Source organism: Balaenoptera borealis (genome assembly GCF_965194805.1).
Source record: "Balaenoptera borealis genome assembly, chromosome: 3".
In the NCBI taxonomy this organism is placed as follows: domain Eukaryota; kingdom Metazoa; phylum Chordata; class Mammalia; order Artiodactyla; family Balaenopteridae; genus Balaenoptera; species Balaenoptera borealis.
In genome coordinates, this window is record NC_138866.1 from 101,423,888 (window position 1) to 101,448,786 (window position 24,899).

The 24,899-nt window shown below is 35.3% G+C and overlaps 1 protein-coding gene across 13 annotated transcripts in view; it reads right to left on the reverse strand.

Moving 5' to 3' along the window:
- Positions 1-4,991: 4,991 nt before the first annotated feature.
- Positions 4,992-24,899, reverse strand: part of ATOSA (atos homolog A) — an 86,566-nt gene continuing 66,658 nt past the window's right edge. For 6 of the 13 annotated variants that reach the window (XM_082388025.1, XM_082388024.1, XM_082388023.1 and 3 more), the window contains 7 exons: positions 23,000-23,119; positions 19,733-19,812; positions 18,904-19,012; positions 14,835-14,993; positions 10,126-10,194; positions 7,620-7,819; positions 4,992-5,592 (listed from right to left, as the gene is read on the reverse strand). In XM_082388025.1, the coding sequence (XP_082244151.1) occupies positions 5,439-5,592; positions 7,620-7,819; positions 10,126-10,194; positions 14,835-14,993; positions 18,904-19,012; positions 19,733-19,812; positions 23,000-23,119 (891 nt within the window). In that variant the 3' untranslated portion in view covers positions 4,992-5,438. Of the gene's footprint in view, positions 5,593-7,619; positions 7,820-10,030; positions 10,195-14,834; positions 14,994-18,903; positions 19,013-19,732; positions 19,813-22,999; positions 23,120-24,899 lie in introns of those variants that run through there. The other 7 variants (XM_082388021.1, XM_082388028.1, XM_082388027.1 and 4 more) reach the window with 7 other exon arrangements.

A 24,899-nucleotide genomic window follows, 5' to 3' on the forward strand; every position in this document is an offset into this window, starting at 1 on the left:
CCTTGACCTTTAGGATACCACTCTCTTATTCTCTCTTACTTCTCTGGTCATTCCTTCGCTGAGTCTTTACCTGCCTCTTAATGGGAGGATTTTAACAATTCTGTCCTTGGATCCCCTTCTCTTCTAGTTTTGTACTTTCTGAGAAATCATTTCCATCCTCATAGCTTCAACTGCCATTTATATATTCTAGATCAGTGCTGTCCAAGAGAACTTTCTGTGATGATGGAAATATTCTGTATCTGTGCTAGCCAATACAGTAGCCACTAGCCATATATGAATAATGAGCATTGGAAATGTGACTGGCACAACTAAGTGAATTTTCAATTTTATTTAATTAAATTAAATTAGCTACAAGGATTAGAATCACTGAGAAACCCTAGTGACGGAGATTCTCATTAAGTCTGGGGCAAAGAACTGATGTTTAACCAAAGCTCCCCCTGGTGATTCTGGTGCATACATGCACAAAAGATTTTTCAGGCTTGGAACTAGGTAGGAATATAAAAGTTTTAAAAAAATCAGGGGTCTTTTTGAGGTTTAGGTACCCTAGCTCAAGGGTTTGTAGGAGTGAGTAAAGGAGATGAGAAGTCACACCCCATCCATTCCTCAAACAGCTGAGCGAGGAAGTCTACCTGCATCATTGCTGATATTGTAGCAAATATCAAGAACCGAATACCGTTTTTTAAATTGAAGTATAGTTGATTTACAATGTTGTGTTAGTTTCAGGTGTACAGCAAAGTGATGCATATATATATTCATTCATATATATATATATATATATATACATATATATATATATGTTCTTTTTCAGATTCTTTTCCATTATAGATTATAAGATATTGAACATAGTTCCCTGTGGTATACAGTAGGTCCTTGTTGTTTATCTACTTTATATATAGTAGCATGTATCTATTAATCCCAAACTCCTAATTTATCCCTATTCCCTTTCCCCTTTGGTAACAAGTTTGTTTTCTAATTCCGTGAATCTGTTTCTGTTTTGTAAATAAGTTCATTTGCATCGTTTTTTTTTTTTAGGTTCCACATATAAGTGATATCAGATGATATTTGTCTTTCTAAAAACAGAATACATTTTTAATGAAAGGGAGAGACTGGAAGATCAACGCAGGGAAACCAAGTTAGATAACAGAGTGCCAGAAAACCCTGAGTATAAATGGTGATGTCTGTGAGCAAAACTCAGGGAACATCACCTGAATAAGTAGGTCAGAGAACTGTAAAAAAACAAAAAAAAGTTTTAACAACTTGAGTGTTGGAAGTGGAACTTGAGAGAGGAGGATGCCACTTCTCTAGGGACTTAGTGAGACGAGAACTTTATACGAACTGGAAAGGCTGGAATAGGAAATTTTTGAATGAGTAAAAAGAATGATGAACAGTGGGGTCTGGAAGAGACGTTTAAAACTTTAAACACTTAAATCTCATAAAATATTTGCCACAAATATGTTTCTGAAACTTCTCACAACTGTATTTGCATGCCTCCTGACAGTATACTAAGTTGAAGGGCCTCTGAGTTGCTTTACGACATTCCTTCCTAAAGTTTTTTTTTTTTTAATCAAAATCTTTTCCCCCCTAATGATTAATAGGCATTGCCCTATTATATAATCTCATTACACAGCAAATTAACTTTTTTGCCAAGAATATTGATGAAAAGTATATTTTGATGCCAGGCCACAATTACTAGTAGAAAAAAAAAAAATGAAAAAAGGGGCAAAATGCCAGTGTAGTAGAGTGGAAAAGACAGATTTAACCTAGATTTGAATCCTGGCCCTTCAACTTACTGACCATGGGACCTTGGGCAAGTACTTCAAGTGTCCTTTTTCTTTCATTGTAGACTATATCCATACCCTCTCTGAATCATGGCTTTAAGTATTAAATAACATATAAATTGTTTACAATGCCTGGCACACAGTAGGCATTCATATGTTCCCTGCCTCTTCCCAGTGTTCAAGTTTAAGACATATCTCTCACAGATAATCCATGGTGGAGTACAATGAGCTGATTCCAATGTCACACAGAGACAGTCTTAGGGATTGAGAGTGAATTCCTACCATGATGAAAAGTCTACTTCCCAACTAGACTGATACTGTGTTCCCAGGTCTAGTAGATCATGTGGAGTGTCATATACTAAATTTTTTTTTTTTTTTTTTTTTTTTGGCTGTGTTGGGTCTTCGTTTCTGTGTGAGGGCTTTCTCCAGTTGTGGCCAGTGGGGGCCACTCTTCATTGCGGTGCGCGGGCCTTTCACTGTCACGGCCTCTCTTGTTGCAGAGCACAGGCTCCAGATGCGCAGGCTCAGTAGTTGTGGCTCACGGGCCCAGTTGCTCCGCGGCGTGTGGGATCTTCCCAGACCAGGGCTCGAACCCGTGTCCCCTGCATTGGCAGGCAGATTCTCGACCACTGCACCACCAGGGAAGCCCTTATATACTAAAATTTTAAGAGCCACCACATCTGTAAAGTGATAGCTAGAAGGGTGGATGGAAGGAGGGACTTTCACATTTACTTTACATAACTATGTAGTGTAAAAAAATTTTATAGTAAACATGCATTGCATAAATTTAAAAAATTAAATTTAAAAGCAAATCATTGCTTCACTCACAAACTGACTAGGGAGAGTGGGGATCCCAAGGATGAAGTTTCTGAAGGAGAAATTGCTTCCTTTCTCTAACCCTCTGGGAATGAGAGAGACCTGGTGGGGTAAAACGACAGGAGAGGGAACCCTCTGTTGGGTGCCTTCCAGCCAGTCCCCATTGTCATCACTTGTTATTAATGTTTTTCATACTCTTCTGATAAGAAAATCTCCAAGGACTTTCCGGAGGTTACTTGTGTCCTGGAGTTCCTTTTAAAAAGAAGTTATCACTCATTTTGTTAGTCTGCAAAACTGCCAAAGTGAGCCTGCAGTAAGTGAGGAGATCTCTATGATCTACCACAGGTAGCAGTGTCGGTTGTCTTTACCTGCAAGCCAACTCTCAGTGTAGTGACATAATCTGTGAGTACAAAGAGGAGCCACATAGGAAGTGTGGTAAAGTCTTGGCCTATGACAAAAGAAGGGTAGAAAAAGAACCATTATGATAGAGATAGTGCCAGGGCAAGCGAGAGCAGACAGGTGCTGGGTCACCATACCTCACTGGGAAAAAGAACACAGACAAAAAAGGCCGTAAGAAGTAGATGGACAAAATGTCAGCACTTGTTTCCCTTGCACAAACTTCCTAGGAAGAGCACAAGATGCATCCAGCTGCTTCAGTCATTTTCTGGAAATTTTCTTTCAAATGCCCAGAAAGGTGGAAAAACAAGTACTAGAAGTAATTCTAGAAAGATTGCAGTGTCGTGTCCACATAAAAAGACACCTGCATACACATACATCATTAATTTTTGGATTACTAGAGAGGTTAAAGCAGCAATAACACTTTTTTAAATTAAATAAAGGCATTTTGATGTTTTAAATACTTGGTATTTTCCGAGTTTTATATAAAATTATCAATATTGACTTTTGTCAAATGTATATAAAACGTCTATTGGGATTGACATATACACACTACTATATATAAAATAGATAACTAATAAGGACTTACTGTATAGCACAGGGAACTCTACCATACTCTGTAATGGCCTATATGGGAAAAGAATCTAAAAAGAGTGGATATATGTGTATGTATAACTGAATCACTTTGCTGTACACCTCAAACTAACATTGTAAATCAACCGTATGCCAATAAAAATTTTTTTAAGTCTAGATACATGTATTGAAATACGTATTCCAATAATTAGATGACACTTTAAGAAGAGAAGACACATTAATGATACTCTCACCCCATTTTGTCAATCACCCAGAGCCAGAAAGTTCAGTTCCATCAGGTACCATTAGAGCTAGGACTATAATCCAAACCTCATGGGTCCTAATTCCATATTGTTACTACCAGATTAGAAACAAACCTTTATAAATTTGTGCCACTGAAAACTTTTTTATTTTTCGTGGAGTATAAATAGCCTTTTCTCTTTAAGCTGGTATTTCAAAAGGACTTTATAAGAGACTTCTTGCTGACCACCCCACAGCCTGCAGGCACACACTCTTACATGCCTTGTATAGTCTATCCATTTAGGTGAGTGCCAAAATAAAGACCTTCCCATCTCCCAAATTCCAGACTGCTCACTTGGTTCTAGACTCCCAGGTCTCCTGGGTCTGGCCTACTTGAACGGTATGTATTTTCTAACCTGCGTTCACGGCTTTGTGTGAGCATTCCCAGTATCTGTGCCTTGTTATCTGATCTGCTGTTGCCCACTGTCCCTGTACAAAGATCTAAAACCACTCCTCTTTCTGAGGGGGATGGATGGAAGACTTCTGATGCACTCAATCATGTTCCTTTACTCAGTGGTTTTCCCAGTTGCCAAATGCCTTCCATGTGACCGTGAATGAGAAAGTGATAAATTGGTACAAGGCTCAAGATCTCTCTCTCTTCTTATCAGCTGTAAAGCTAGAATAGAAACTGTCTGATCGGTACCAGAAATTCACTCAATCACATAAATGTCTCATCTAAAAATAAAAGCCAAATACACATTTCTTTGTTTCTTGCATATATTTACAATATAAATACTAATTTGTTTTCAAAGTACATATTCTTTCAACAATTTGCAAAAGTTATCTAGAATGGGACAGCAATTTAACGTAAAGCCTTTGTAGTAGTGATTAAGGAAAAAATAGAACTGTTTTGGGGATAAGGGGTTCTAGAAGGAATATGAATGGGCATGATGATCTGAACTTGCTAAGGGAATGTGAAGCAGCTTACTCTGCGTTGCACTGCCGATACAGCATGTCAAGGGACTACTGTGTGAGACAGCAACCGGGATGGGGTTTTGTAAAAACTAAACCTGGGAGATATAAAAAGTACGCATGCTTGCATAGTGCGTTAATCTTGAAAGAAGCTCAACATTTCATTCTCATTTTCAATAACTTAAATGAATAGTACTTAAAACACATCACACAAAATTAAAAGACTTGTGCATATATTTCAGATTTCAACATTAATGTCAAAAATACATAGTATGATTTTACATAGGATTTGTGCTACATTAGAACACTAAAGACAAACATCACTTGAGTAGTAAGGAGAACATTAAATATTAAATAACTGAGAAATGAAACGTGTAAACACTAATCTAACTGTGGCGGGGGCTGTGTGTGTGGGGGGGGTGGTTTGCTCTTGCAACAAGTCCAGTGAAGTGGTTTCGACAGTACAAAAAGGGTTAGGACATGAGTGTTTCCAGTCTCCTTGGAATATGTGGATCTCATCCCAGGAATCCTTTCATAAAAACTGGTCCAGGATTACAGGAGAGGATCCACTCTCCTGCTTGTTAATTTGGTACACTCCCTTCTATGCTATTTTTTACTTTCAAACTTGGGTACTGAGCAAATACTTTAAATTGTCACTCTTTATCAACATCTTGGTGAAAACTGAGGGTTTGTTGGCGATTCAGTGTAAGATTTGAGTTCATATGCAGCACCGCTATCAACTTCCATCGACTTTCTAGAGAACAGGAGCCGTACATCTCTATGGAGGTAGATCTTTCCAGATTTAGAACTCTGGAACCTAAACAAAGAAACAATAAAAAGATGCTTCATTTCAGGGAATCAGTGTTTAAAACAAACCTGAGTAATTAAATTTTGAAAGCAGGAAGAAGTCTTGCTATAATATTAACAGTGCCTCTTTAACAAGATATTTAAAGTCTTATATTGCCAATGCACTCGCTGCTATTTCAGTGCCTCTCCCTCACTATCCCTAAACATTCCATACTCCCTTTCCCCTCTTACAATGACAGAGGTGCTTCTTTTCGTAAATCTGGGTTTCACATGCAATCTGACTTTACATCCCTGACACCACAGCACATGCACCTTTCCTTACCTGTAGTAAGCACTTTCAGTTCACGTCAGCCAATTATACTACATTTGGGCATCTTCTAGCTACAAAGAATGACCCATTTCACACAACTTGCCCTCCTACAATTTTGAGTACATTAAAATGGATTCCACACTTGGAAAGTCACCACAGAAAACTATCAAGTTTTGAGACAATCACAGGATGAGAAAGGACTGCTACCACCAGTAGTGGCTAGCTAAATAAAGCCTAATCATCATTAGAAACCAAGAGGAAAGTTAGCAGTGAAATGAAAATGGTTATCAAAGCTGTATATGGAACTGTTTCTATCCTCTGCTAACAGCTTATAGCATAATACAGGGGGTTGGAGGCTTTAATCACATAAACTTATCTGGCAGATAGTCAAACATACCCTTTAGTGTTAATTTCTCTAGTTTTCCCTTTGCATAGCAGAAATATCTGGGTTTGTGGATTTTATTCCCAAATTAACTGAAAAATCTGGTGGTCAGTTGTATATATTAAAGCAGACCTCAGACTGGCTCACTCTTTCATTCTTTCTGCAGTTTTTCACCTACTCAATCTGAAGAAGAACATGGTGAGCTTTGGGAATTATGCCATACCTTCTAAAGCAGTTTCTTTACAGCATTTAAGGTATCTAAATCATTATGTGGAGATGATAAAAGCTGGGATAGTTGACTTTTTGGTGAATGTTGGTTACATATGGCTACGGCTGTTGTAACAGATTAAAGAGATGAAAGTTACCTCCTCCTGATGAATAGGGCTCCTTGGAGTAAGTAGTTAAGCTAAGATGAATTACTGTCACTGATGTGATTGAGGACTTATCAGAAAATTATTAGGAATAGACTTACAGGCAAAGGGCTACTGAGTTCTCTTCTAAGCAATAGACTTGCTCATTGATCTTAAGAACTACACTAGGATTTCAGGGCTTAAAACCTTACCCTACGATGCTGGAAGCATGGACCTCAAGAGCAAACAAATGGTTTCTCGCAACCTAGAGCTATTAGCTGGGTAGTAAAAGTTTGAGGAAAATATATTTCTGATGGAATCACCAGAATATGAGCTGTGTAAGAACAGAGATTTTGTCCCTGCTGTTTCCAGGAGTCTAGAAGCATGCCTGACACATCAGTATTTGTTGAATGAATGAATGAATACATGAAAGTTAAGAATTTCCCTGTCCAACTCAGCAGCCACAAGCCACATGTGGCTACTGAGCACCTGAAATGTGGCTAGTTCAAACTTAGTACAGCAAAAGAATGTAAATATCTCATTAATAATTTTTATATAGATTACATATTCAAATTATAACACTTGAATATGTGAGGTTAAATAAAATATATTAATTCTCTGCTTCTTATTACTTTTTTTAATGTGGCTACTAGAAAATATAGAACTATATATATGGCTCGTATTACAATTCTATTGGACAGCATTGGTTTAGAAAACTGTGTTTCATTTCCCCCAGATATATTAGCATTGTTTTGCTATAAAATAGTTTCCATTACACAGCTATAATTGAAAACTCCCCTAATTCAACAAGTAGTAATGACTGAAGGAAGATATGCCATGTGTTTTCTGCATCCTGGCATATCATAAAGAGTGTCGAAGTTAAGCAAATTCCAAGGGGCACTCGTCTAGTTAGAATGACAGTTTTTTAAAATAAACTAAAAATTTTAGAGTTTTCTTCTAAAGTAACGTATTTTCATATTAATTTGAAACATTACCTCAGATGTATGAGGTAGCGTAATAACCGTTCTTCTGTATGTCGGATGTTCTCTTTATTAACACTTCTCTTCATTTCTTGTTTAACAGGTACAGAAAAAGTTCTTTGTCGTAGGAATGTCTGATGATTGGCTGGCATATCTCGTAAGTCATATATCACAACAAACATCTTCACCACAGTCTTATTAGGATTAAATAAGGTCTGAAGAAACAATATAGAAATTATTCTTTAAAAACAATGATTTGTTTATTTGATTCAAAATGATTGTGCCAATAATAAAATAGGCTTTTTAATAATAAATTAATCCCAGTGGATATAATTCAGTTTGGGGGAATAAAGTTAATAAAATTTCAGAAGCTTATGAAATGATATTCAATATATTTTTAATGGTTCAATTAGATTTTTTATTTACAGAAATAAAAGAAATAAAAGCTCCTGTAACAAATCAAAATCTTTAGTCACAAATCTCATATTAATAATAGATAATACATAACATTTACTCTTGTTCATATTTTAAGAAATGGTTTCATTAGATTAAGCAAAATACACCTTCACTGAATTAAAACATTCCAGTTCAATTACTTCAAACACTAGCTTTATTAAAATGAGTCAACTGAAAAATGCTCAAAATAGAATTTTAGTTTTCCTCACATTTTAATAGTGAATAAATAGAATTTTTTTAAATAAAAAAATAAAATCTTGGTAAAACTAGACTTTGATGTGATGTTTCAGGTACATATGGTTATTATAAAATTTAAAATACATTCTCAAAAAAGAGAACTTTTCTTGTTTGGAAATTTTTCCAAGTTTAGAAAATAAAGTTCATTATTATTAGTTACAAAGTAGGCTAAGTAATACTACATGTTCTCACAGTTGGATTCATTTCAAACACTGCAGTGATACTAGACTTTTTTTTTAATCATCATCAATATCATACTAGACTGAAATTAAATTCAATTGCATTAATAACTGAAGGAATATTATTTTTTAAAGTACTAATTTTTAAACAAAATTCCAAGCTGCTGATTTGACTTTAACCAAATTACCAACACATCAATAGGTAACTTGGTGCCCATGCTTTCAGAAGCTCATCCGTGGCACTGGACATCACTCACTGAATCAAAATGAGAAATATATCAATATTATGATCCAACTTTTGAAATCTAGTGAGTCTTAAGGCTAATAATACATTTAACAACCACAACAACTAGTAAGCCAGGAGTTCAAGCCATGTTTATACATAATTAAATTTATACAAGGAATGAAAGACATACCCAAATTTCAGATTTAAAATAGCCAGTAGAGTTGGTAGTCTTCAAACAAGGGGTAAATGTGCTGCCTCTGGGTTTATGCCTCATTATTATGACACCTGATAGCTAGCTTTCCAGTGACCCACACTTTCACAAGCGCTACAGAGCCAGAGGCAAGAGATCAGAAGATGATCACTCTTTTAGTTCAAGAAATCCATTCAACATAAAAATCTTACTTTAAAATGCAGTGATTTTTCCTCGGTAAAATTTATACATATGTACATACTGCAATATGTACATGCATATATATTGCCTAGTACTATGTTTCATTCCTGTGCGATACGAAATAAACAAATGTACAGACTCTTCGCTATACTGGAACAATGCTGATGAGTAAAAGTTGTCCTTCAAAGCACTGATCACACTGAACCCAAAGGTCATCAAAAGGCTTGCTGAATTAGACCAGACCCTTAGTGTGAGGAACTCAGCTAGATTTTTTTTTTTTTTTTTTTAATTTCAGCTTTATTGAGGTATAGTTGACAAATATCAGCTAGACTCCTTCCAAGAGGTGCAAGAGCCAACACTGTAATAGACTTCTGCGCTTACAGGATTATCCTGGGTCTGACCTGGAGATGAACTCAATCACAAACTGGCCTTGATATAAAATTACTCTTCTGAGAACCCTAGATCAAGGATGATGAAGGATTATTGCTCTGGGCTAGAAGAGTTCTCCTAAGCCAAAACTAGATCAACACCTAGACCAAAAGGAAAGAGGCATTCTTTGCCCTGACATCTGTTGGGCTGCATTTCTGCTTTGTGTAACCGTCTCATTAAATCAATTTTAGAAATTGTTACAGTAGGGATAATATAATTTTGCTTCCCATGTTTCCCTGCCAAAGCAATACTAATATTTGGGGTCTCCTTTTACATAGGTCAATCTCAATACAGCTTATTATATTAAGTAGAAGGTACTGGTAATCTAAATTCTAATTATACTGAAAATAGCTCTATTTAAATTATGTTAACTGTCATATACTAGTTTTCTAAAGCATTCACCTTGATTAGCTTATTAATGCTTTCCTTTTATGGAGGTCCCCAAATGGTCATTCCTGAGGCAGAGCAGGGAAACTCCAAACAAAGCTGCAGCCCCACTGTTACTTACCAAAGTTGTTGCAGCAGCAGTAGCAGGAGAAAGGGCTAAGTTCTATATGTATGTGAGAGAATGATTATTGCAATTGTAGGCTATAAAACACATACCACTTGTATTGTTCCTGAAGGAGGTACTCGATAACCCCTTTTACCAAGGGACTCTAAAGTAATCACACCCTTGAAATAAAAGAAGACAAACTGAGTACAAACTGATGCATATATATACATAAAAGACTAAAATAAGAATAATAAATCATGTAATTACTAACATTTCAGAATTGTATTTGTATGGAAAAACATTCACATTGAATTAAGAGATACATTCTATGAATATGAAATAGTGAGGATCCCACCTCACTAGCAAACAATTTACTGTTCTTCCTAGAGATGCTTCAATAAACAATACATAACATCAATGACCATACTGCTTGAAATTAATATTAAGATACAAGATACAGAAGTGAGAAGTTCTTTAACTAAAAAGGAAATAAAGGGAGATGATAGGATTATTCTCTTGTACCATGTGGGAGGAGGGAAATGAAGCAAAACAATTTATTGGTCTTTGGACATACAGAAACTCAGGAATGAGGAATGATCCTAAGTCTTGCCCAAAAATGAAGTCAATTCTTCAGTCAGAAAGTTGAGTTGTTATATACGTATATGGACTTCTGACTAGAGACAGACCAGCATCATCGGCATCACCTGTGAACTGGTTAGAAATGCATAATTTCTGGCTTCTCCCCAGACCTACCAAATCAAATCTGCATTTTAACAAGATTCCCCAGATGATATCATATGTACATTAAAGTTTGAGAGGCACTGCCATATTATATAAAATAGTTTTCTGAGAAAGATGCTGTAATTACTGAAGTCCAAACAATGATAAACAGTATAAATTAAAACACGGGAAGCTAAGATTGAATGTGTGAAAGTTTCTAGATAACCAGGATGACCAAATTACTACAGGTGGTGACTGTGATACTTAATTCTTAGGTAGCTTTAAGAAACAAATGCTGATTCATTTAACTGGGTGAATAGTTTTCTTTTGAGTAGTTAAGTAGAATAATTGCATGCTCTACAACTCATATCCCATCATTTTACACTGTACCTGCCAAAACATGTCAACCTTATGTAAAAGTAAATATAAAACAGGACTGTCCCATCAGGCAACATCTCTGTTGGGTTTGAAAGACAGACCAGGGGAGGCGGTGGGGGGTAGAAAGCAGTGGACAAAGGTAAAAGGGAAGGCCAGACTCTAATATGTGAATACCTAATCTCCAAGTGAACAGCAATTGACAATCAGAATATTAAATTAATATGTTAATAATGGGAAATGTTCATGGAAATGGGCACTGGAAAGACATATGTGGTTCTTAACAAATATGATTACATGGTCATTTAAAGCATGAAAACAGCATATCAACAAACTGCATCCCTAACCAAAACAGTAATGAAGCTTTAATAATTTTTCTCTTATAATCTTCTCTACATGAAAAAATGCTATGGTATATAATGCTCCTCTTCTTCCTAGTTCCAGAAAGAAAAAGCAGAATATATCTAAATAATAGCTACCTTTCTAATCACATTGCTCCAGGCAATACATTACTGTTTTTCCTTGCCATCCTCCACTAAATATATATAAGAAAACTGGTGAGGGAAAATCTACTACCAAGCCTACACTTACTTCCTTTAATACAATACAATTCTAATAGATTTTAGAACATAATAACAGTAACTAAATCAATTTATAAAGAAAGAATATGGATATTTTTAAAACCCCTCAAAGTTTAAGGCAACACTTTACAACAATAATTTCTAAGCAATATAAGACTAGTATTGGCAATGGCAAGTTAGGAATTTTGAAGAGATTGGGAAAGTATTTGGAATTTTATTTGTATTATGATTAAATGTATTATTATTTTTAAAATTTCTTATTTTAATTGGTTGGCATATTAATATTTCCACCTAGAAAGTTACTGTATTTAACATAAAGAAGAAAAATACATTTTCTTCTGGCATTTTAGGATGGAATAGGTAGATTAAGATGAACTAAATTTGGTCAAAATCTTACACAAAAACTTCTCAAGTGACTGGGGAATAGAGAATATGCAAAGCTAAGTAAAACTGAAGGAGGTATATCTTAATTTGGTTAATTATAAATAGAATAAAATATATAAAATATATAGTGCTGTTAATATGATCATAAAGCAAGTCATACCATGAATTTGCCACGGGCAAAACTGCTTTAGACCTTTCTGCCTGGTTCCACCATGCAATAGTTTCTCAACAGTGAAACGTTGCCATATTACATAACACTTGGAGAACATTTTTACCACTGACGTCGGATTGGGGAGAGACATTTATATGGCTTTGAGCTAGTCTAAAAGGAATTAGTTAATGAAAAGCCCTGTACTATCTCTACTCCACAAAGACAGAATTCTCTGTGCTAAAATTTCACCCTTGTAAGTCATTTGTATAATCTGTCATGACAGGTCCCAAGGTTATTATTACAGTAACAAATAGGGGTTTGGTGTCTCAGCTCCACTGGTCTGTGATATGTACTATCTTATCAAAACATGATCAGTCCTTTGAAAACAGACTAAACTACCAAAATACAAATAAGACTCCCTACCAAATAAGATTAGTTTGATTAATTTACAGTAGGAAAGATCCGTGGTCTAAGATTTGGACTGGGTCATTTGCAAAGGGAACCCATTCCTAATGAGTAAAAAAAACTACATAATGGAAAATTTATTAAAGAATATTATCAGAGAAAAGTAAGAAAGAGATTCTTAAAGGATAGACTAACTTAACCTAATTTAGACTCTTTTCAATATTTATTCATAATCTGTGATCATTTGTGTGTACTTTCTGGAGACAGAGTGATAAAATCCTTTATCTGTCTTTTTTAAAAATTTAATTAATTTATTTTTTATACAGCAGGTTCTTATTAGTTACCTATTTTGTCTGTATTAGTGTATATATGTCAATCCCAATCTCCTAGTTCATCCCACCCCCTGACTCCCACTTTCCCCCTAAATCCTTTATCTCTTAAACCTTATTTTTTTAGATGTCAACCAAGTCAAGAATTAATGTTGTTTTGCTTTTTTAAAGCATAGTTCAAATTACCTCTTGCTCATGAATTTCACTCAAAGATAGGTTTTTGAGCTGACTTTCAGCCAATTCACTCTTTAACTTGTTTCTAACTCATCCTAATGGTCATCAGGGACTCTGTACACTAATGACCTTAGACCTTATCTTTCCATTCTTTATTACCATGTGCCAACAGAATACCTGAAACTAATGAGACTTCTTGATGTCCCAGTAAAGCAGAATGGGCATCCTTATAGCTATATTCTAATATTATAAGCATTCCAGTAAGATACACATTTTTTCTGGTATTGAGCTTATCTCAATGATATTTTCCATTTTATTAATTATCTAAAATTAAGTTATTTTTTCAAAATTATACTGGAAAGTAGATACATCTTTCTATGGTAAATGAATAACAAGTGGTATATGTGATAACTGGGTAGGTTTGTGAAGAATTGGGCCTCTGTTTTTTATAACAACCACTGTTATGCATCTTTACAATTATGACCCACAAGTGTTATTATTATTGAAAAAAGAAAACTTTGAAAAAGTGATACCACTGTGCTTTTTAGATCAAAGTATGAAACACCAATCAGACTCTTGATTAAAATTTTCACCCTTAGAATGGAATAAGGCTTAACAACCTTCCTTGAACAAACTACGCCAATAATGAGTAGACTATATTTAGGTCCCTAAAACACTATAACTTCTCTTCCTCTATTGTTTCTCAATTATGTAGAATTTGCTTTTCATAGTTTTTATTAATAACAAAAGACATTGTTGCTAATGTCCTTGAGGAACCTAGAAGGTGGGGGAGAGGGATATTAGAAAGGAGGCAATTGGGTCAGGGGATAAGCTGGGAAATTCAAGTAGCAAGACCAGAGCTGTATATTTCTATGCCTATTGCAATTTGTATTTCTCAAAGTAAGACCTAACATAAAAACCCAGATCTGACTCCATATTTTATACCATCAGTGTAAACTTCTTACAGACTTGCACTGCTAGCCACTAACTTGTCTTTTGGAAAAGGGCTGATAGTAATCACACACCAGGACTTGGTATCATTTTTGCAGTTGAGGGCTTATTTCATCCTCAAATCCACTGGAATAAAAAATGGGAAAGATAAAATTATAGGATCCTAAGGCTCAAGACAGTGCTCTTATTCCTCTTAGCTATTTTAATCTCCACTAAAACATTGGCCTGGAGTCAGAAATAGCTAGTATTCTAAAGAACCCTAGGAATGGAAAAAGAATGGTTCAAAGATAAACCAAACAGGAGAAAGGGGGTGAAAGGGCCTCACAGAAGCCGTAGGTCACCAAATCTTTACCCAAACTCTACTGAGATGAGGATCATAGTGAAGGCAACACTGATAGGACTAGAGTGCCCAGCAAGCACTTGAGAATTTGTGTGAACTCAGCAAGATATGGAATTACAGTGTCACTAATCAAAATTTTATCATTTTTTCATATTACATGGAAACAAGTAAATTTTCAGCACAATCCTCAAATGTAATAGAGGATATCTGTTATTAGAGCTTGCTCAGAAAGAAGTTGTGGGGTGTTATTTTGGCATATTCATCTCTATGCAACCTTCAATCCCCTCTTAGGAAATGCTTTATATTTTCAAGCATTGCACCAAAGTAGTACTAAATCTCTTTAAACTTAAAGGTATTTGTCATTAAGATGGTTGATTTTAGCAGAAGAAGACAATTAAAAAATACTTGCCATATAAGGAGAGGGAGCGTTATCATCAGAAACACTGTAGAATGACACTTCAACTGGAAGAGTCAAATGAGTGGGGCAGAAAACACCACTCGCCCCTACCTCGGCAGTAAAGCCATCAACAATGCCGAGAGGATCTAAACGATAGTTCAAGACAGACTCCTGGAAGGCAAAATAAAAGAATTTTTAAGAAATAAAATTTAAAAGTTAACACATTCATTCTTTCGTTCTATTTAAAGAAATATGTTAGTATGCTTTCTGGCACTAGAAAAGTGGTCGCTGCCATTGCCATGCCCTCATTTCAAATGTTCATCTGACCTGAAATCAACCCCCTCCCAAATCAATCTTCTACCATCCTACAAAGTTTGGCCTCCTTACTATTCCAACCCACACATCTTTGAACTTCACCATTATGTTGATATAATCGTTTAATGAGTTATTCTTATCTCTGTAAAGAAAAATATGCTCTACCAGAGCAGGTATAATATCAGAAATTTTCTTATTCCTCACAGAGTATATTCCTACTGTTAGCCACAGAGAAGCACTTGAAAACTTGTTAACAGGTTATATACAGAAGTTCCATCAAAACAGAAAGCCAAGTACTCATAACTTTAACTGAGAAACAACTGCCTCTTAAAAATCGTTGTTGGATGTGACATATGTTTTATTGTTTAGCTTAATTTAAAAGACAGTAAATACACATTGGGAAAAAATTTAAAAGTACATAAATACAAACAGTAGAGAAGCTCCTTATCCATCTCTCCCAAGCTCATTTGCTGAGGAAACCACTTTTAACAATTTAGTGTTTATCTGTCCAGGTATGAGAAACATGTTAAACCTTTCACAAGCTCTCTTTTCTATACATACATCAACACATATATGCATACATCATGAAGTGTGAGTAGCATTTCTTTGATTCAGTAATTCTTTGAAAAGAAACACTCCAAGCCTTCATGAGTCTAAATTTGAAAGTGACATCAGCAATTCTCAAGTCCCGTGTCAAAAAGACCAGACCAAGAGACCTATGTTACAACCAGCCTTTATCTCCCTCCTGCCCTGCAATCAATCCAATCCATATCCTGCTGATGGGACCTCTCAGTCTCACAGCCTCAGCTCCCTCAACACCACTAACCTAGCTCAGACCCTCATAACCTCTCCCCTGAACAAATGCAATACCCTCTAATTAGTTATTCCATCTTTAGTGTATCATCTGTATTACTGCCAGAGTTTTTCTTAAAAAAAAAAAAAAAAAGTCTTATGTTACCCACCAGGTTAAAAACTTTGTGTTTCCTGATGTCCACAGGATGAAGTCAAATATTCACAGCATGGTATGTAAGGCCCACCCTACATCTCTTACCACAGCTCTCCTCACTTGCACACAGTCTTATACTCCAGTTCTGGCTGATGCTTTTCAATATCACCATGCTCTTTTACTACTTTTACACATATGCCTTTGCACATGTAGCTCCCTTTGTCTAGAATCCCTTGACACTTCTCACACAAATTTACTTGGCAAATTCCTACTCATCTTTTGTAACTAAGCTCAAGTGACAGCTCCTTAGTAAAACTTTCCCAGTCCCTTAGCAGAGAGAACAAATATATGAAGACTGAGAAAATTTCTATTACAGTGCTAATTACTTCGGTTTATAGATTATTTATATGTCCAACTTCTCCAGCAGATTGTAAACTTCTCTAAGGCAGGAAGTTTATTATTTAGCTTTATATTCCTAGCATACAACATGACACATAGTAGGTACTCAATAAATGTTTCTTAAATAAGAAAAATGTTCTAAAGATGTATGAAATTTTCAGAGAAAGAGCACAAACAAAAATGCTAATGGATAAGGCCAATGATCCAATGTAGTCTCTGACTTTATTCAGATTTTTGTGACTTTAAACAAATATATTGTACTAACATGCATGTTAGGCCCTATTCAGTGCAAAACTACAAGAAAAGGAAGTAAAAGGTATACAAATTACAGAGTAAGAAATAAAACTGTCCCTATTTGTAGATGATGTGGGAATCTACGTATAAGAATCTGCCCCCTCCAAATCAATAAAATTAATAAGTTGAGCAAGGTCATAGGTGATTATATGTTTATACATGCATATATATACATACACACATACATATATATACATACACACGTCCATACATATAAAATCACTTATATACATGTATATTTTTAGCCCCACCTCGCAGCATGCAGGATCTTAGTTCCCCAACCATGGATCTAACCCATGCCCCCTACAGTGGAAGCATGGAGTCCTAACCACTGGGCCGACATGGAATTCCCTAAAATCACTGTTGTTGGGAATGTAAATTGGTACAACCGCTATGGAGAACAGTATGGAGGTTCCTTAAAAAACAAAAAATAGAACTACCATATGCCCCAGCAATCCTACTCCTAGGCATATACCCAGAGAAAACCATAATTCAAAAAGATAAGTGCACCCCAATGTTCACTGCAGCACTATGTACAATAGCCAGGACATGGAAGCAACCTAAATGTCCATTGATAGGGGAATGGATAAAAAAGATGTGGTACATATATACAATGGACTATTACTCAGCCATTAAAAAGAACGAAATAATGTCATTTGCAGTGACATGGATGGACCTAGAGATTGTCACACTGAATGAAATAACTCAGAAAGATAAATATCATGTGATATCACTTATATGTGGATTCTAAAAAAAGGGTACAAATGAACTTATCTACAAAACAGAAGTAGAGTTACAGATGTAGAAAACAAACTTATGGTTACTGGGGGGTAAAGGGGGGGAGGGATAAATTGGGAGATTGGGATTGACATATACACACTACTATATATAAAATAGATAACTAATAAGGACCTACTGTGTAACAGAGGGAATTCTACTCAATACTCTGTAATGGCCTATATGGGAAAAAAGAAGTGGATATATGTAAGAAAGAGTGGATATATGTATATGTATAACTGATTCACTTTGCTGTACACCTGAAACTAACACAACATTGTAAATCAACTATACTCCAATAAAAATTTTTTTTAAAATGTCATTTACAGGTTCATGTTTAAGATTGTTTTCTAATTGAAGACAACTAAACCCTTGATATACTTGATCCCAAGTAGAAGAGTCATTAAATAAAGCAGCACATGTATCAGAGACCTTTAACCATTTGATTTTTTAAAAATAATCTTATTTTATAATAAATTTAGATTTACAGAGAAGTTGCAAATATAGTACAAAGAACAATTTGATTTTGAAAATCAGCCTCCTTGATCCTGAATCAGCTGCTATCAGCCCACCATCATCCTTCCTGGGTCCCAGAGCCAGTTTTACCAGGTAAGAAGGGGTGGTCAAGTCTATTTTCCAGCTCGAGCAATGGATACCTCCATCCAACCTGATTTCACCTAAGTCCTGCATCTCCTTCACCAGCTCCCAATTCTAAGATGTCACTGCCAACAATTCTCCCAACTTTACTTCTCAGGAAAAGGAAAGGAAAAAGGGAAATGGAAAAAGGAAAAAGGGATAAGGAAAAAAGAAAAAGGGAAAGGAAAGGAAAGGAGGTGATTTCAAGGCTTTAGAAAAATGTAATCCATTTATTTCCTTTTCAAGAACAAATGACATAAATGACACCATGGATCTAGGTTAGGAAACTTCAACTCTTAAAATAGTTTCAAAAAACATTACCTGGGCTTCCCTGGTGGCGCAGTGGTTGAGAATCTGCCTGCTAATGCAGGGGACACGGGTTCGAGCCCTGGTCTGGGAAGATCCCACATGCCGCGGAGCAACTAGGCCCGTGAGCCACAATTACTGAGCCTGCGCGTCTGGAGCCTGTGCTCCGCAACAAGAGAGGCCGCGATAGTGAGAGGCCCGCGCACCGCGATGAAGAGCGGCCCCCACTTGCCGCAACTAGAGAAAGCCCTCGCACAGAAACGAAGACCCAACACAGCCATAAATAAATAAATAAATAAATAAAATAAACAATATGAGTTAGTCTAAACTATAAAAAATAAAATAAAATAAAATAAAGAACTCAAAGGACAGTCAGCTTCTTAAAAAAAAAAAACAAAAAAACATTACCTCAAAATTTCCTAAGAGACTAAGACTTGTTATAGGTGGAGCACTAGAACTCAGAAATGGTTTTTCATGAATATCTGGATCATCTTCAATGTTTAAACATGGTCGAGGACTATTTAAAAAAAGAACAAATCAGCAAATGGACACATTAACAACAGTATTTTCTAATTTACTTTTGTACAAATTAAATTAGGAGGATCTAATCAATTTTACTTAAACTACCATAATAAAAAATTAATGTAACCAAATTTTAAGATAAGAAATATCTCATTCTAAATTCCTGATTAGATTTTATAATCTTTGCTATAATATTTGATAAAGAATATAAATAACATCCTAGGTTTCAAGGTGGAATTTATAACATATCACATAGCAGCATCTCCTGGAAATATATAATATTATAATGCAGTCTTCGATATCAATCTTCATTTTAAGTTAAAAATTAGAATACGAAGGCAAACTTATGTGACTAAGGAATATAATGAGAGTATTATTTGTCAACATGGAACAAATTGCCAAGGCTTTTTTGCAAAGGAGTATAAGACAAAGGAGGAGGTGAATGACCAGAAACAGACAAACCCACGTAAATGTTAAAACCAATGTAAGTGTTTGTTTATCATAATGACCACTGTATAGTTAGTTACTCATCATCTTAATTTCTCCCTCACTCATCCTTAATAACTGTATGTGTGAAATCATCTTGAAAATGATAAACTGAAAAATGGGATTCCTGTTAAAATTTTGATTTTCAGAGTCAACATTATTTACTGTGAAAGGCTAGAATTTTGTGCAAGATTATTTCATATACACTAATGAATTTTAAGATAAATACCTTCTAGATGATAAGCTTTTCAGATGCAGTAATGAAGAATCCAGATTAAAGCAACCTGATTGTGCCTTTCTTTGAGGAACCTAAGGTTAAAATAATCACTTGTTAGGTTTCAAAAGAATTTCAGAAGACTATAATTTTTTTCTTGAATTGATAGAACAATTTTCAAATGAAAGCTAAGCATATCTTAAAAAATAATAAAACTTCTCTCCTAACAGCTTATTAAAATCATGCTCTTTATTACATACTGTCCCTATGTCCTCATTTTATTAACTAGTTTGGAAAAAAGATGATTAATAAAAGCACTTTTACTCGGTTTTGATTTTTTTCTTTTTTTGGCCGACCACACTGCGGTATCTTAGTTCCCCAACCAGGGATTGAACGCTGGCCACGGCAGTGAAAGCGCCAAGTCTAAACCACTGAACCGCCAGGGAATTCCCTAGGTTTTGATTTTTTAAGAACCAGAACCAGTTTTTTCTAAAACCAATTCTTACATGTAATCCCAATATATAATATAATAAGACTTTTACTTTTTTACTTTATATACTTCTGTATTGAGGGGGTAGGAATAAATGATTTATAGCTTTACAATAAAAGGGGGAAAAAAAGAATTAAATGGTGATGGGAGTCTGGGGTCCTGCCAACCCTCCTGTTCTTTTATCCATCCCTACTCGACTGCACATTTCCAAGAACCCTGGCTGGGGCTTCACAGAGAATAGGTTTGAAAAATACTACTGTGGAATTTTAACCACTATTGTATACCAAATTACATTTAAGACAAACCACCAACTAGCTAAAAATAATCTAAAAATGAAAGACCCAAGTGTAAATTAAAGGTCAACATGCAAGTTAGACGGATTTGTCTCTAGAATTAATGTTAAATATGTATAAAGTATCTGAGTGATTGGTCTAATTTGTGACTAAGAAACAGATGATACTGAAAGTCTAAACAACCTCAATATTTCTGAGAGTTGTACAAGTACACCATTCTATATTTTGGAGTTAGAACTTAATGTGAAATCTTCAATCCAGATTCTCAGGTCTTCAATTCGGGAAAGTTTTCTACTTTCATTGCCTCTAATACTGCATTTTCCTTATTCCATCTAGTCTTCCTTTTGGAATTTCTACTAGGCTTATACTGAACATCTCATTTTATCCTCCAGGGCTCTTTCATATTTTACCATCTCTCTTCCCTTCTGCACTTTATTCTAGGTGCTTTCTTAATATGTGTCTATCCACTGACGAAACCTCTATTCAGGTGATTCCAGTCCATCATTTAATCCATGTGTATGTGTATGCGCACGTGTGTGTACACTTCAATTATATTTTTCATATTTTTAATTTCTATTTTTCCAATCCCACATGTTCTCTTATCTCAGTTCCCTGTCTTTATCTTCATTTATCTCTTGGAACATTCATTCATTCACTCATTCATTCATTTATGTTAACATCTTTATTGGAGTATAATTGCTTTACAATGGTGTGTTAGTTTTTGCTGTATAACAAAGTGAATCAGCTATACATAAACATATAACCCCATATCTCCTCCCCCTTGTGTCTCCCTCCCACCCTCCCTATCCTACCCCTCTAGGTGGACACAAAGCACCAAGATGATCTCCCTGTCTTGGAACATTTTAAAAAGAATTATTTCTGATTCTCTTTCAAGTTGCTCTGATAACAGGATTCCTAAATATGAATTTTCCCACTTCTTCTTCTTGCTGATTCTTTTAAGGTGCTTTGTAATTTTAATTCCCCTGAGATCATCCTCAGTAAGAGTTACCTTCCATGAAAATAAATCCTTGGTGCCATGGGTAATAGATGTGGGATAGTTTCATGTTTTCTCATAGACAGCACAAATTCAGAACCCCCTAACCATGGATGACTTAGGCTTAGGTCTAAATTCTTCTGGGGGCTTCTTTTCCCATCTACTCTATCCCTCCTATTGCATCCCTTAAGTAAATAGGTGATTTTTTTTCTCTTCTCCCATTTCTAGAATGGCAGTCCTCACCTGTTTCTGGCTTTATGGAGTTTGGTTTTAGGTCCCAGCTATGACTGGCGTAGACCTGACTCCTGATCCAGCAGGAGCATTAAACCCTAGCACTGTATTAGATTTAGATATCTTAGAAGGTCATAATTTGCCCCAAGTTAGTTTCAGAGATTTATCTTTCTTGCTCTTACACTATATTATGTATTTAAAAGTTGTGTTATATTTTGTCCAGGATTTTTGTGTTTGGGAAGGAGGAAGGATCTTCTTGTATTAACTCAGTCCACCATATTGAACAGAAGTCTGTAGTGCTTTTTATACCAGCATGATGCTGTAAGTTTTTTCCTCATCACTCGGGCATTTTGAAACCACCTCATACGTAGGTCAAACATTTGGGGTTATTTTAAATTGATTAGAATTCAACTTCCCTAAAATAAACATCTAAGGTCCAAGTTACAAATTTAAAACTAAATCTCTTATTCAAGAATTAATTTTTGAAAATATGCCAGATATTGCATGCTTTGAGTTTACTTAAAAAACTCACATAGAAACAAAAACTATGTCAATAGCAAAATAAACATGTTTTTAGTTTACTAGGATATTGACTGCTTACCTCTGGTTTAACTGAAATGGCAGCTTTAGCGACTATCAAATGCTGACAAGGAATGATACTAATCATCTTCCCAACACTAAGGTAGACATTATCACCCCCTTTTTTCAGATGAGGAAACTGAGGCTCAGAGAGACAATATTTCTCACCTAATGTCGCACAGCTAGGGTGAAGTCAGCGTGACGCCAAAGCGAGGTTCTTAACCACACACTCAGATCTATAAATTTATTAGTAAATGTAGAGTGGGGAAACGTATATGTCTCAAAATAAGAAGATTAACTGTACAGGTCGCAAGTCAAAGACAGCCACGAATTTGATTCCCAGATGATTCAGCTGGTGGTGTCAACCAGCCTCAGTACCATGATACAAATCTATTTAGAGAAAATCCACTTGACACTAAGTATTTTCTTTACATTAGTGAGAATTAATATGCTGGACAAAAGAATTTCAGAGAAATTTTATAATCCTAATACAATAAATTCATTTTTATTCATTTTTTCTGCCTTTTTCCATATTAATATTTAGCTATTAAATGTATCAAAAAATAAAATGTTTTCCCACTAGAAATTTATTTTGAAGGTATTTAAATTTTTTCAATTAAAATTTGGATAAAGTGATTTGCAAACATTTTACATGTTTTGCAATTCTAAACATAAAATAAGAGAAAAACACTTACAGGACTGGAAAGAAGAGGCAATCCAGTTCGAGGATGAAAAGCTCTGGTTGAGGTTCCATCCAAGGAATGAAAATTATGTTTCTGCCAGACACTTGACTGTTTAAGTGGTATAGTTCTCTGCTAGGAAAAGATTTAGATTTTAATGGCAATATTTAAAATTTTTTTGTTTTTAGATTTATTCTTAACATGTACTGAGGTATTACATCCTTGGTGGTAAAGCTAACAACCTATATAACTATCTGTACACACATATATATACACTTTAATCAAAAAACAGTGTTTAAGAGTTTTTTCTAAGATGCTGAATAAACTCAAATATTCTACAAAAAGTATGTCCAAACACAGTTGCCTTATCAACATATTTATAAAAACTCAGTCTGGGCTTCCCTGGTGGTGCAGTGGTTAAGAATCCGCCTGTCAATGCAGAAGACAGGGGTTCAATCCCTGGCCCGGGAAGATCCCACATCCCGCGGAGCAACTAAGCCCGTTCGCCACAACTACTGAGCCTGTGCTCTAGAGCCCGCGAGCCACAACTACTGAAGCCTGTGTGCCTAGAGCCCGTGCTCTGCAACAAGAGAAGCCACCGCAATAAGAAGCCCTCGCACCGCAACCAAGAGTAGCTTCCGTTCACCACAGCTAGGGAAAGCTCGTGCACAGCAATGAAGACCCAATACAGCCAAAAATAAAAACAAATAAATAAATAAGTTTATAAAAATAAAACAACTCAGTCTATCATCTAGTAAGCTAATATTCAATTCTTTCAATCTGTGAAAAAAAAACCTCACAGTTAGAAAAAATTAGTAAAATATTCTAAAATATAAAACTATGTCAGTAGCAAGAGCCATTCTCAGAAAATATAATTTGGTACAGCATGATACAAAAATTTAAATGTGAATTTTAAAATATACTTAACACAGTCACAGTATCACGTTTTTGAAGTGATATAAGAAATAGACTAATTCTTAAGAATTTAAAATGGCAAGTTTATACCCAGAAATAAAAAAATGCATAAAAACACATGAATAAAAATCAGAGAAGAATAATTGGGGTCCTGGCTCTACCATTTACTAGCTTTATGACCTTGGGCAATTTACTTAACCTCTCTGGGCCCAGAGTCCTCATTTGTAAACTGGAGTTAGTAATAGCACCTAACCTCATAGCGTAGTGAAAGGATTTAGTAAGCCAGCATGTATAAAATATTCAGAAGAGTGCCTGGGCACCCAGTAAATGCTATATAATTAAATTTAAAATGAGTGTATGAAAAAACAAATCTTAGTGGCTTGAAAAATACCATGGTCAAAGTAAGTCTCCCTATTAGGTACCAGAAAGGATCATGAAAAGCTAGTATTCTTAAGGCCAGGGTAGGTTTTTGTGACAATTACAGTTTTAGGAAATTGGAAACTGTCATTTGATTAAACCCATGTGTTAGAAAGAGATCATCTGTTGAAAAATATTAATTGGAAACATGGCATACTTTTAAGACTCTAATGTCTGGCAAAACTAATTTGTATGATAAAGAAGATGAATCAAGGTTATTCAGATTTGGACAGAGGCAGTTAAGTAGTTTTCCATATAACTGAGATATAAATTTGTGATACTTCTTGGAGAAATAAAGGAAATTTAAGCCTAATAATAATTTTCTAAAGTTAAAAAGTGGTTTGGTGGACAAATAAAATGGAACTAACTTAAATAACTTTGATTTAGGTAGTGCATTAAAAGCTTACAAAATGTTTAAAGATCTATAATTTGATTATCACCACAACTATAAGCAAAAGAGATTCATCATTCTTATTTTAAAATCAAGGAGACTGAGGGTTTTACAAGTTACGTGATTTATTCAGCTTCACTCAAGGACCAAATCGACAGGACTGCAACTTGGGTATTCTGACCAACAGCCCAG